This window comes from Tarenaya hassleriana, unplaced genomic scaffold (genome assembly GCF_000463585.1).
Source record: "Tarenaya hassleriana unplaced genomic scaffold, ASM46358v1 Cleome22, whole genome shotgun sequence".
In the NCBI taxonomy this organism is placed as follows: Eukaryota; Viridiplantae; Streptophyta; class Magnoliopsida; order Brassicales; family Cleomaceae; genus Tarenaya; species Tarenaya hassleriana.
In genome coordinates this window covers 889490-902604 of record NW_010965541.1, presented here as the reverse complement: position 1 = coordinate 902604, position 13115 = coordinate 889490, and the positions used below count along the sequence as shown (strand labels likewise).

The window sequence follows — 13115 nt, the reverse complement described above, 5'->3', positions numbered from 1 at the left end:
AAAGTCGAATTTCTAAAATACTATGATTTTGTGAATTTTGATTATTAGATTAAAAATTAGCATAGATTATCGTTATAATCGAAGTTGAGAATTGACATCAATTTTATAAAATAAAATAATTATTTTGAGTATTTTAATATTTAATATATCAATTTGGAATATTTTAAAATTTTGAAATATCAATTAGATTAAATTAAAAGTTTAGACATTAGCTATTTATATGAAATTTTACCTTTGGATTTCGCCTCAAATCCAACATTTTTATCATGTATATGTACATAGTCGTGATGCAACCAAAACATTAAATGGATATTTCTCCTCTCTGATTATGAATGGCCTGCCCATTGCATCACGCATGGATATGGAGGATCCACGTGTCATCCAGCTTGTCGGATATAAGAGTGGCTGACTCAGAGGTGAATTCGGAGTCTCCGAAGCGAAGAATCGGAAAGAATGGTGGGCGAGGCGTCGTGCGTTTACAGAAACGCACACGCGCCCGTGGAGGCGCGTGTGAAGGACCTTCTCTCTCGTATGACTCTGCCGGAGAAGATCGGTCAGATGACTCAGATCGAACGCCGCGTCGCTTCTCCCGCCGCCATCAGAGATCTCTCCATCGGTACTCTCTCTCTCTCTGGTGTAAGAGTTTGGGTAAAAATTTGGGAGGAAAAGAAGAATTTCTTGGTAGATTTGGAACTGCCATAGTTGTGCCGCCCAACTCAACAGCTGAATATGAACTCCTTTTCTATTTTCTTTAACAAAAGGTCAAAAATTGATCCTTGTTTTCCCTTTGGGTTTCGGATTTTTTGTCATTCACATGTCATGTATGTATTTGCTGCTGCAGGTAGCATACTGAACGCCGGCGGAAGTGCCCCTTGCGAGGACGCGAAGGCGTCGGACTGGGCGGACATGATCGACGGCTTCCAGCGTTCCGCGTTAGCGTCGCGTTTGGGGATTCCTATCATCTACGGCACTGACGCCGTCCATGGCAACAACAACGTCTTCGGCTCCACCATTTTCCCCCACAACATCGGCCTCGGCTCCACCAGGTCCTTTTGATTCCCTGTGGGTTTTAGGGTTCCAAGTTGAAGTTTTTTTCATAGAAAGCTTTCAACTTTTAGTGGAAACGATACTTAAAGATGCCATTGCTTAAACAAGTTTTCGACTTTGGTTGCGGTTCTGTATTTTTACTATATACATATTGACCCGAATCTCCAACGATGTTCAACATTTGTCTAGATATTGTATGTTTCGGTTGAACTTGCTTGAAAGTAACTTGATTTAGATCCTTTTTCCAGATTTAGATTCATGCCATTGATCGTTATTAATGTATAAATGAAAAGGAAAGGGTGTGGCTTTTGTTTAAATCTTGTGGTTCAATCATCGTTTCTTCATTGCAATCTCTTGTGAAAGAGGTTTTTTTATTTTCTTTCTCATCCTTCCTTTTGGATTAAATGTAGAGATGCAGAATTGGTCAGAAGAATCGGGGCCGCAACTGCTCTTGAAGTAAGAGCAAGCGGAGTTCACTGGGCTTTTGCTCCTTGTGTGGCCGTAAGTTCTTGTAGGCGTAAATTCGTACAGGAATGTATGATCGCAAAGGATAAAGGACCGATCTTGTTCTTTCGTCCTTTTCAAACAGGTGTTGAGAGACCCGAGATGGGGACGATGCTACGAGTGTTACAGTGACGACACCGCTATTGTTAATGAGATGACTTCCCTTGTCTCAGGCTTGCAAGGCGAGCCGCCCGAGGGACATCCTCATGGTTACCCTTTTGTTGCAGGAAGGTGTGTGTATATATATATATATGAATTATTACAATTATATATAATCATATATATAACTTAATCATCGAAATATTTGTTGGTTGTGGATGGTAGGAACAACGTTGTTGCCTGTGCGAAACACTTTGTTGGAGATGGTGGTACGGATAAAGGCATAAACGAAGGGAACACCATAGCTTCATACGAAGATTTGGAGAGGATCCATATGGCTCCGTATCTGAGATGTCTTGCTCTGGGAGTTTCTACGGTTATGGTCTCTTACTCGAGCTGGAATGGACGTAAACTCCATGCCGACCGCTTTCTCTTGACTGAAGTTCTCAAAGATAAACTCGGTTTCAAGGTCATTGAAAGAAGAAAAACCGATCGAATATGCTTTGAATAAAATGAAAAATTGGCGTTTTGAGGCAGTTTCTGTATTTTTTTCTTCAGGGGTTTCTGGTTTCAGACTGGGAAGCTCTCGATCGGCTTAGTGAACCGGAAGGTTTAAACTACCGTGACTGCGTAAAAACAGCTGTTAATGCCGGAATAGACATGGTACTAGAATCTGAGATATCTCATGTTAGTGAATGATTGATGTTTCTCGGTTTTGGTGACGGAAGAGGGGCAAGAATTAACCATTGTGTCTCTGCAGGTGATGGTACCTTTCAAGTACGAACAGTTCATACAAGACATGAAAGATCTGGTGGATTCAGGTGAAATATCGATGGCTCGGATTGATGATGCTGTTGAAAGAATTCTCAGAGTGAAGTTTGTTGCGGGTCTTTTCGAGAATCCTTTCTCTGACAGATCTTTGTTGGGTGTCGTTGGCTGCAAGGTCTGTTCTTTCGTACCAAGTTACTACAACCAGATTGAACTTAAGAGATGGATTTCGAGACAGTGACTTGAGTTACATATGTTTAGTTTGGGATATTTTAGCAATGGCCCGAAGCACAACCTGTAGTTTAACGTTGTATCTGCATGCATACATACGCAGGAACACAGAGAATTGGCACGAGAGGCGGTTAGGAAATCGTTAGTACTGTTGAAGAACGGAAAAAGTGGCGGTAGCCCGTTTCTACCTTTGGATCGGAACGCCAAGAAAATTCTAGTAATAGGAACACATGCGGACGATCTTGGATATCAATGTGGAGGATGGACGAAAACATGGTTTGGTCTAGGCGGTCGGATCACAATTGGTAGCCCACTATTTCTGAATCTCATTTATTGAAATCTCGGGTATTATTCGAAGCGATGATGATAATATCGAAGAAAACGAGTACTGTATTTGCAGGGACAACACTCTTGGACGCCATTAAAGTGGCTGTTGGGGACAAAACTGAAGTGATCTACGAGAAAACTCCATCAGAAGAAACCTTAGCATCATCATGTCGAGACTTCTCCTATGCCATTGTTGCAGTGGGGGAACCTCCTTACGCAGAAACGTTGGGCGATAACTCGGAACTCACGTTGCCTTTCGATGGTAGCGACATTATAGCAGCAGTAGCCGAGAAAATCCCGACTCTGGCGATCTTGATCTCGGGAAGGCCTTTGGTTATGGAGCCGAGGGTTCTTCAAAGAACCGAAGCCGTGATCGCGGCTTGGCTTCCGGGAACCGAGGGCCAAGGGATAACTGACGTCGTTTTTGGGGATTATGACTTTGAGGGGAAATTACCGGCGAGCTGGTTCAAACGGGTAGAGCAGTTACCGTTGAACGCCGAGGCTAATAATTCGTATAATGACGAGCCTTTGTTTCCAATGGGGTTTGGTCTGAAGATCAAAACCGGTTGAACCGAACCGGTCTGGTTCTGGGAACGTGACGTCATTAAAGGGCATATCCGTCATTTGGGGTAAATCCCTTTTACTAGATTAGGCGTAATATATACACCCTGATTGATTGATTGACATACACCAAGGCCAAAGTATATATGTAAATCATGTCACGATTGCAATTCAACGTTTTTACATGAAACGGCAACGTTTAAAATGGAGCTTTTCTTGAGCAACGTGCATATATATATATATATATATATATATATATATATATATATATATTGACTTTTAAGAGAGCAAAAGCTAGTGGGATATCAAAGGTGTACAAGTTAAAAAATAATGAATCAAGTTGTTGCATTGTATGGTTAATTTTTTTTATATATAACGAAAGAAACTCTCACGACCCTTCAGTGTAAGAGTAAATCCATTGGTTCTATATATAATAGTTTACAAATCACGTGAAACAGTTAAACCAAACGAAACTGACATGTTTCGAAAAATTCATGATTTGAACGGTTGAATCCAAGGTTTCGAGATAGAGGAAGAAGTTCTTAACCAATGAGTTGGAAACTTTTTCGGTATATATGTATATTTTTTTTATAACCCGAAAGATAATCAATTATATTTTTCAAAAGATTGGAAAAGTTAGGATTGTATGTGAGTATGTTAGATATTATTCGATGAATCTAAGTACTGAAGGCAGTAGATACAACCGAACAGACAAATTTTATTTGACAATGTCATTGCGTTTGATGTCGAGACAACTTGGGAACAAATGCACGGATGAAACGGTGCGTTTTCAGCTCCGTTTGTTTATGCGTGGGAATTATATGTGAGGGTAACTAGAGTGAAAAGAAAGAGTGGAATTGAATGACTGGCCATTACTACTGCTACTGCTATTGCTCCATGGGATTATTAAAGCGGGAGAGTTAACGGTAACGGAGCTTTTGACGTGAGCTTCGTCGTCGTCTAAGTTGAAAGTGGTGATGTCGTGAATGCTGGCTCTTCTCTTGTCTTTGCCTCCCGACAGCTGTCGGATGAAGTACTTCTGCGCATGGCTTGCCACCTGTGTCGGCGTCCTCGTTATCACGTAGTTCCTCGATATGTTCCTCCAGTCTCCTTTCCCGTATTTCTTCAGTCCCATTAGAAATAGCCTGTCCCCGTTTATATGTATATATGTACACGGATCAACCACGCGATCTCTGATCTTTAGGTTTGAAGACGGAACAAGACAGTGACTGAAGAAACTTACTTGTGTTCCTCCTCCGTCCACGGAACACCTTTCTTCCGTTCATGCTCCGGCGGTCTGGCCGCCGTTGGCCGCTTGTTCCCCATCGCTTTCAATTCCTTGTAGCCGGCGGCGGCTGTCCAGTCCAACGTGAATTGCGGCGATGGCATGATGTAACCGGGTACCGGCACTAAACCGGCCTCTATGTTGCTTACGTCAGCCTCCAGCTCCGTGTACTGCTTGATGACATCACTCACCGTCTTCCCCGGTATCATCGCCGCCACCTTCTGCCACCTGTCCGGCGAGTCCTCGTCGTACACCGCTAGTGCGTTCTCGAACGCCTTGTTCTCCGCCGCCGTCCATGTCGCCCCGGCGGAGCTGTTCTTCGCCGTCTCCTCCGGCCGAAGCCAGTTCCCGCCGGTCACGTGCGATGTCGGCCTCAGAATCTCCATGTCCTCTGTCTTTTGCGATCGATCTACTCAGAGCGACATGGCTCTGGGTTTTTGACCCGGATGAAAATCTCGGGCTCTCGGGTCAAAAGATCGAGAGTGAAGGAAAGATCTAGGAAGAGATAAGGGTATCAGAAGAAGAATAATACAAATATCACTGTCAAATCACGACACATTTGTTTACGGAAATCGGAATTTCTTTTCCTCCCCCACTTCAAGGAATCTGTAAAAGCTCCCGCCTTTGGAAAGAAAATTCAGAGAAATCAAAAGGAAAATCCGGGCGAGATCTGGCACTGGATTTTTTTGGGATTCAAATAGTTTTTCCTGGGCAAATGGAAAATAAAAAGCTTTCCCAATTTGGTGGAGCTAAAAAGCTCGCGCTTTCTGAGCTTCGTGTAAGGATTTGGAAATCTGGGCTCAGAAAATTTTCTCGGGAAACGAACAAGCGACAGGAAAGTAAAATCAGGAACTTCAAACAGCCACCTCGGAGCTTACCCAATCAGGAATACACAAAGAAGAACACGAGCCAGGAAAGGAAAGGAAAACTGAAATCGGAAACCAGATTCCAAATATTTCTTCATCAAAGGAGGAACACGCAGAGAAAGGGTGCGATGACCAGTGATTTTATAATTCAACCCTTCGCTAGAAAGTAAATGATGACGGATTATTTTTTTTTTCGCATGAAAAAAAATTTACTGCAATACGGAAAATATCGAAATGATTGGTATTCAGTATTCTTACTCGACGTAATACAAACTGCAAAAGTCTTTCAAATTAAAATAGAAATTATATCTTTGGCGACGTTATAAAAATAAAAAAAAGGAAAGTATATTCCGTACAACAAAAAATTACCCAAGAAAACTATACTTCTACGAATCCTATATACTTTTTTTTCTCTGAGTTTGTTTTTATTCAGTTGAGAATCGATCATATTAAGGATATGATTGAAAAGAGTTAAAGATCTTTGAAATTTTTTATAATCAATTTCTATATAGCTAATTATTTTTTTATTCATATTTCGTCCTATAACCAAAATGTTTTTGTTTGTCTATATAAAATTTTAGTAAACCCATATAATTTTAAAATAATGGTTTAAAAACATTTAAATTATGACTAAATTAATTACAAAAAGTATTATATATAATATTAAAGTTAAGGCCGCGATCAATCACGGATTTAGTCCAAAATTTATATCCCTCGAATACAAATCAACATACAGACGAATAGTAATTGTTAATTGTCATATTAATATACTTTTTTTTGTATTCGGTTATTTTGGACCGAGATCTAGATTAATCTTGGGGCCAGGAGTAAGTTATATGATTAGAATATATACTTTTTCGTTAAATTGATACTCGAATTCGGGACAAGACAAATCTTTTGCGTCTTTATTTTATCGAGTTAACTATCCAGATTAGATATAATGTATTAGTGTACCATACATCCAATCCACATACACCTTTATATATATAATATATAAATTTATATTATAATTCTTACATATAAGTAGAATTTGAACCGATCGGTTTTGGTGGCGAAGTAGATTAGTTGAACTTTTGAATTGCAACTATAATATAAAAATAATGATGGTGATCCACTTTGAACCGCAAAAAAGAATAATAGGAAATATCTCAACTATTTACTTTATTATTAATATAAATAGAATTGGCTGCGAGTCTGCGACTATCGTCACCATCGTAAAAAAAAACTGAAATACAAAAATATTTGATTAGTGATTATAATAACAGTGGAGTTTTTTTTTTTACAATGTATTTTAGGTAACCATAAATAACGATTTATTTTATATTTCAAGGAGGATTTCGTGTGTCAGACTGGCGGGACATGTAAGGCCAACTTGACTTATGTAGGGCCCACTGTACTGCATGCTCATTGGTCCGTCTACCACTTTAATTGGTTTCTTGTTACGATCTCGAGATATTTGCCCCCTCCGTCCTGATTCTTCCACGTGGCATATTTGTGTTCGTTCGATTGTGGCTTTGGACAAAACAACACCTCGGATGACCCATTATATGGAAATCCTGCTTGAAATATAAAATAAATCGTTATTTATGGTTACCTAAAAATAAATTGTAAAAAAAAAAACTCCATTATTATAATCATTAATTAAATATTTTGTATTCCCACTAGATAATTAAACTGGAATTATTTCAATACATATCCACATACTCATAGTTTTTGCCATTAAACATCTTTTCCGTGCATATTATTCTTTTTCGTTTTTTTGTAGATAAATTTCGTTTCTTAAAAATATTAGTTCATATTTCCGAGAGTTTTTTTAAAGTACGAAAATTATAAAATAGAGATATTAGAATAAATATAGTTTAATACCAGTCATGTGTCACGTAAATCCATCGATACCTTGTGCTATATATATATATATATACTGACAAGGACAACTAAGAAAGTCTTTGTTAACATGTCGTTAAAGGGATTTTATAATATTTTTAGGCATTAAACTTCTGTTTCTTGTTTGGTAATCGTACGATACCGTACTTTGAGAATATATTAAATTACTTAATCACATTTTGGTCTACACCAAAAATGTCCACTATTTATTTATATATGAATCAATAAGTATGTATATATATATATATATATATATAATTTAATACAGTTGATATAATTTACAAATTATTTAGCCATCTAGAGTTTTGATTTCCACTTAGTAAAAAGTAATGTATTCATCTCATGCATTAGTTCAATCCATTATTATCCAAACATGTCCATAATTTTCACAACAAATTGAGAAAATAAAAATTACAGATAAAAACTTATAGTCGGACATAATCCAAATAGATGGTTAACATTTATTATTTGGGAGCCTCTACCGTTTGATATAATTGTTGTGAACACATATGGAAATGTGAGTGTTATAGAAAAAGCGAGTTGTGCTGGTGTATTTAGATACGCAACTGGCAATTGGATTTATGGATTCCAACACAGTTTGGAAAGTTGTAACTCTCTTGAAGCTGAAATTTGGGGAGTACTGGATGTTTTAAAGTAGGGGTGGACGAACGGTTCGGTTCGGGTTAATCGGTCACGGTTAATTCGGGTTTGGGTATTTCGGTTTTTGAAAATTCATAACCAAACGGTTATTTAATTTTATTCGGTTCGGTTCGATTCGGTTTCGGTTTGGTTCGGTTTTATATATTTAAAATTATAACCAAATTATAACCAAATAAAGATTCGGTTCGGTTCGGTTATAATATTAAATTTGTTTGAAACATTTATAATAGAAAAAATATTCAAACAAAATATAATCATAAACATCTTAAGATATGAGACAACAAAATATAAATTTATGTCATAATTTGTTTTGATTTAAAAACAATAAAATAAAGGATTTTAAATAAATTTATCAAAAAAATGTTTATATAGCACAAAATTTAAAAATCATAAAAAATAAAATAATTTTAAAATAATAAAACAATGATTTAATTAGAAAAAAATTATATATCTCAATTTGTTATATACTATAGTTATAAAACAATATCATTATACTATTTTTCTAATTAGATTATAACATATATTGTATATTAACTAGTGATACATATGTGGATAAACGATTATATTCGGTTTATTCGATACGGTTAATTCGGGTTCGGTTTATTCGGTTTACGGTTATTTCGAGTTCGGTTATTTCGGGTTTTAAAAAATCATAACCAAACGGTTATTTAATTTTATTCAGTTCGGTTCGATTCGGGTATTTATCGGTCGGTTCGATTAATAACCGAAATACTCGAACCGTTCGCCCACCCCTACTTTAAAGATTGCATGGAGTAGAGGATGACGCAGATTCAAGTCCAGACGGATTCAAAGGTCACGGCTTGTTTAATCAATTCTAGATACCATATTTCCTTTCGAATTCGTAGCCTGGTGGAACAATGGTATGTCTTTTTGAATCGTGATTGGTAAGTGGAATTGAATCAAATATTCTGAAAAACAAAACTCAATTGCAGATCAGTTGGCTAAAGCAGCAGATATTCCTAGAGATCTTCATATTATTAGCAACCCTCCTGCTCGGATCTGTAATCTTCTATAGACAGATTCAGTAGAAATTGTGTGGCTGAAACTTATCTCCTAAGGGTTAAACCCATCATTTATAAATAAAAAAAATTACGGTTTTGTTTAAGAACCTTTTTATAGAATGATTCAAAGTATAATTCTATATTATTTTTTAAACAAACGGAACACCATAAAGAATAGTTTGAATATCTTTTAAACACCATCGAATATTGTATTAATGATGTAGACAATTTTTGCTGCTGAATTTAAAAATATTAAAATTAAAATTATTTAATTACCTTTTCCTTTGCCTTGGCCCGTTGGGGTGTCAAGGAGGTGTCAACGTTAGAGACCTAGAGATCAGCGACAGGGCAATAATTGAATAAGAGTTTGCTATTTTTAGAACAACCAACCTTCAGACTTATTTACCATTAATAGGCATATTCCATTTTTATTTTACTATAATATAATAATTGTCATTTATGTAGTTAATTATTATTATTATTATTGTTAAGTTAGGGTTTTTTTTGACAGAATAAGTGAGAGAAAAGAAAACAACTTATATATATATATATATATATATATATATAAAAGACAAATGAGGTTTCAGTACACCAAGGGACAATGCGACTTGCGAAATCATTGAAACAGCCAAAAACATTTGGAATCAATTCCCCAACCAAAACATTTTTTTTGACAAATAAATTTTGTTGTGTTGTGTTGTGTCGTGGGAATTGGGATTTCATTCCGCTAGAATCGGTTATTATAATTTATAAGCCGTAATTTAACATTCAGTTTTTATTAGTAATTTAATATATAAAATAATTCTAATATATATGGAGCTTTTGACACAATGTTTTTGCATGGGGACAGCCCGGGCCAGGCTTGTGCTTGTCTTAACACGATGGATGGGCGTCTGAATTCAGGACCACTTAACGTTGGTGTTACGAATACGCCAACCTTTAAGCCTTAATTGGATTTTCAATTTTTGTTTGTGGTTGAATAAAAGGCCATGATAATTGGGGTAAACAGGCCTTACAACGACACTCAAGTCTCATTGAGACCCAAGGCCCAAGAAACTCACAACGACAGCGTTTTGGTAGCCTAGCTTCTTGTCTGGTCTAAAAGTCTAAACATGGGGAACCCTTTCGACAAAACGAGAAAACACTTCTCCTTACCCTCCATTTTCTCTTTCCGGATCTTAGTTTCCTCTATTTGCTCTTCTGCGATTCTTTTGCGTCGAAATCTCGAAGCGGAGTACAGTACATCCACACGCCCCTTATCAAATTCTGCATTTTGATCGTCTATTTTTGTGGAGGGAGCTTTTCAAAGGTTTCGTCTTTGACGTGATGGGTATGTCGATCAAGTGTTCGATGAAAAGCGAACCCATTTGGAGTTGACATCATTCCAAGTCAAGAATTACCTGAAGAGAAATCGAATTATAGCAGGGAGGATATGTTCTTCTTGAAGCCAGTGGGTATACAATTCTTATATGGAGTAGTTACCAGAAGGAGATGGAGAAAAAGAAGAAGTTCGAGAGGGAAAGGCTTCATGAGAAAGAAAGGGTTAAGTAACTTGCAGGGGAACTTTTGATTTTGGTTATTTTCATTTGGATCGACTATGTGATGTTGGGTCTTCTGCATTGGTTGAATCTGTCGTTAAAAGTGATCATGTAAGCCTTTTTTTTTCTTGGGTTTCTTTTCATTTCCATGGAAGTAACCTCTTGTCCTGTGTAGTTGCCGTCCTTGTTTCATGTTCTGGCTATGAACCCTTGGAATCTACTTTCATTGTCCTTTGTAATAATCAAACGTGACATCAACTGATCAATTTGAAAGAAGACCATCACCAAGATTGCATTTTTATGTCATCGATAGCACAAACAAAGTAATTACAACAAAGTATTCACATCATTCATCCACCACCACACAACGCAAATCAGCAATGTACTAATTCAGAAGCCTACTTTTACTGGATTTGTTCATCTTACGGCTCCTCAATGGCGTCAAATAGAATCTAAACATACCGTTTTCGAGGCTGCCCACATCGGCCTTCATCTGGAGAAGATGACTCTGTTTGCCCTCTACCCTTTCAAACATCCCTTCGCATGAGTTTCTTCTGGCCTCGACGCCATTAATGGAGCCATCGCATGAGCTTCTTCCACCTTCAAACCCGCCACCATTAGGAACAGTGGCCCCGCCATGAAACACACCATCGCAGGACTTTCTTGCGCTGACGCTGTAGCTTCTGATAAGCTTCTCACCGACATTTCCACTGCCTTCTCCTTTAGCCACTCTCCTGAGCTTTAACAAAGACTCTGCCAACGAACCCTCTATCGCATTTCCTTCAAGTTTCAAACTTTTCTCCGTTTTGGTTTCCTTCTTCTCCAGGGTTTTCCTCTGAATCAATCCCCAGATGCTCCATCCTTTTGGCCATTTGCTTCTAGACTTTTTTAACCCGAAACCATCCTGCTTCACCTCAGCATCAACACAATCCACACCTTTGCCATCGAACTGGACACTCTCGGGTTTGTAGTTTTTGATTGAATACCAATTCGAATCCCTCAGTTCCTTCTCCGTGACTAATAACTTTGCGCCATGAAACAGACCTACAGTTTCGGGTGATACCTTGGCGTTTGATATAGCTTTCAACTCATCGGCCTCGAGCAATCCCGGTCTCTTGATCGAGCTCGATCGATCGAGGCTTCTTCTTCTCTGTGAATCCCAGTAATGGTCCTTAGTTTGAGCTGTCCCCCCTGGAATTTTCTCCTCTTCGTCGTCTCTAACACTGGCTTTATCCTCCGGAGAGGGTTTAGCATTTTCCGTCACAGAGGACAATGTTGCCAACTTCGGATATGTCTTCCCGACCAGACATCCGTCCCATGATGCCCGAGGCTCCTCGAACGACGCCCGACCTGCGTCGAGAGAAAACCGAGGGTCTACATCACATGATCGACGTCCAAGCGCGTGTTCATTGGCTACTGCTAGTCCATTCCGAACGTAGATTTCATCATTTCTGGCGAAACCAGCATCTAGGTTTCCGTCTTTCCTCTTATTCAATGACAATCTCTTCAGCTTCCTGCCCAAAACCGATGCGATTTCCTTCAAATCCTTGCCGTTGTTCTTCTTGTTATGATTTCCTCGTTCCAGATCTATCAGCTCTTTCATCGTCTTGGACTCTCCTCCTCCATCGTCAGAATCTTCAACCACGAGTTTCCTCGCTTTGCCATTGTCAAAACCTTTGATTTCTTCTTCTTCTCCATCTTCGTTATCATCGTCCACATCCTCCTCTTCTTCCTCTTTCACATACGGAAATCGGGGCATCCGGATCAGGACACCGTCGTCCTCGGCGAAAAGGTCAATGAGAGAGCTACTACTGGACCCCACGTCGCACGATCTGCGACGTGGCTGCTCGAAAACGGCAGCAGAGGCATCGCGTGCAGAGTACGAACGAGTGCGGCGGAGGTCAGGGATCTGTACGGCGGAGGAGGAGGAGGACTGGGCCTCGATGAAGGCGAGGCGTTCGCGGAGGCAGGCAGCGCAGAAGCCGGCGGTGGGTCTGTCGGAAGGGTGTCGGTGGCATATTGTACGGCGACGGCGGGTGCTTAGCTTGTGGGTCATGGTTCAGCGGCACAGAGATAGTGAGCCACGGGGTCAGTCAGTCACTTCAGTCGCAGGGAGGCAGTCCCTGTTTTGTGATCAAACCCCTTCCTAAACCCTTTTCCATTCTCTTAATTATCACCTGCTTTATTTATATTGTTATTTCGATCCTTTTTATTATCGCATCGTTTTTTTTTAATTTTTTGGTTTAAATATATATATATATAATATATATATATATATATATATAATATGTCGTCCTTTAGTACTATTTTTATTCTTTTTCGT

General features: G+C 38.7%; 3 protein-coding genes across 3 annotated transcripts; 1 reads left to right on the top strand and 2 right to left on the bottom strand.

Moving 5' to 3' along the window:
• The first annotated feature begins 385 nt into the window (after window positions 1-385).
• On the top strand, window positions 386-3757 carry LOC104814905 (beta-glucosidase BoGH3B-like). Its single transcript, XM_010543140.2, has 9 exons — window positions 386-616; window positions 842-1046; window positions 1458-1548; window positions 1637-1782; window positions 1876-2119; window positions 2209-2313; window positions 2411-2593; window positions 2753-2954; window positions 3050-3757. Exons 1-9 carry the CDS (start codon window positions 454-456, stop codon window positions 3544-3546), a joined length of 1836 nt encoding a protein of 611 aa, XP_010541442.1. The 5' UTR covers window positions 386-453; the 3' UTR covers window positions 3547-3757.
• A 478-nt stretch (window positions 3758-4235) lies between these two features.
• LOC104814904 (transcription factor DIVARICATA-like) lies at window positions 4236-5903 on the bottom strand. Its single transcript, XM_010543139.2, has 3 exons — window positions 5701-5903; window positions 4781-5317; window positions 4236-4682 (listed from the first exon to the last, which is right to left on the bottom strand). The coding sequence occupies exons 2-3, from the start codon at window positions 5206-5208 to the stop codon at window positions 4355-4357; spliced, it is 756 nt and encodes a 251-aa protein (XP_010541441.1). The 5' UTR covers window positions 5209-5317; window positions 5701-5903; the 3' UTR covers window positions 4236-4354.
• A 5153-nt stretch (window positions 5904-11056) lies between these two features.
• LOC104814902 (UPF0503 protein At3g09070, chloroplastic-like) lies at window positions 11057-13004 on the bottom strand. Its single transcript, XM_010543137.1, has one exon. The coding sequence runs from the start codon at window positions 12846-12848 to the stop codon at window positions 11178-11180; it is 1671 nt and encodes a 556-aa protein (XP_010541439.1). The 5' UTR covers window positions 12849-13004; the 3' UTR covers window positions 11057-11177.
• Between the last annotated feature and the right edge of the window lie 111 nt (window positions 13005-13115).

What these genes read in the sequence shown, in the direction of transcription:
- LOC104814905 (XM_010543140.2), top strand. Translation starts at nt 454, where the DNA reads ATGGTGGGCGAGGCGTCGTGCGTTTACAGAAACGCACACGCGCCCGTG. An exon ending in ATCGGCCTCGGCTCCACCAG is followed by an intron (nt 1,047 to 1,457) that starts GTCCTTTTGATT and finishes GATTAAATGTAG; the next exon opens with AGATGCAGAATTGGTCAGAA. An exon ending in CTTTTGCTCCTTGTGTGGCC is followed by an intron (nt 1,549 to 1,636) that starts GTAAGTTCTTGT and finishes CTTTTCAAACAG; the next exon opens with GTGTTGAGAGACCCGAGATG.
- LOC104814904 (XM_010543139.2), bottom strand. Translation starts at nt 5,208, where the DNA reads ATGGAGATTCTGAGGCCGACATCGCACGTGACCGGCGGGAACTGGCTT. An exon ending in TGGACGGAGGAGGAACACAA is followed by an intron (nt 4,683 to 4,780) that starts GTAAGTTTCTTC and finishes AAACGGGGACAG; the next exon opens with GCTATTTCTAATGGGACTGA.
- LOC104814902 (XM_010543137.1), bottom strand. Translation starts at nt 12,848, where the DNA reads ATGACCCACAAGCTAAGCACCCGCCGTCGCCGTACAATATGCCACCGA.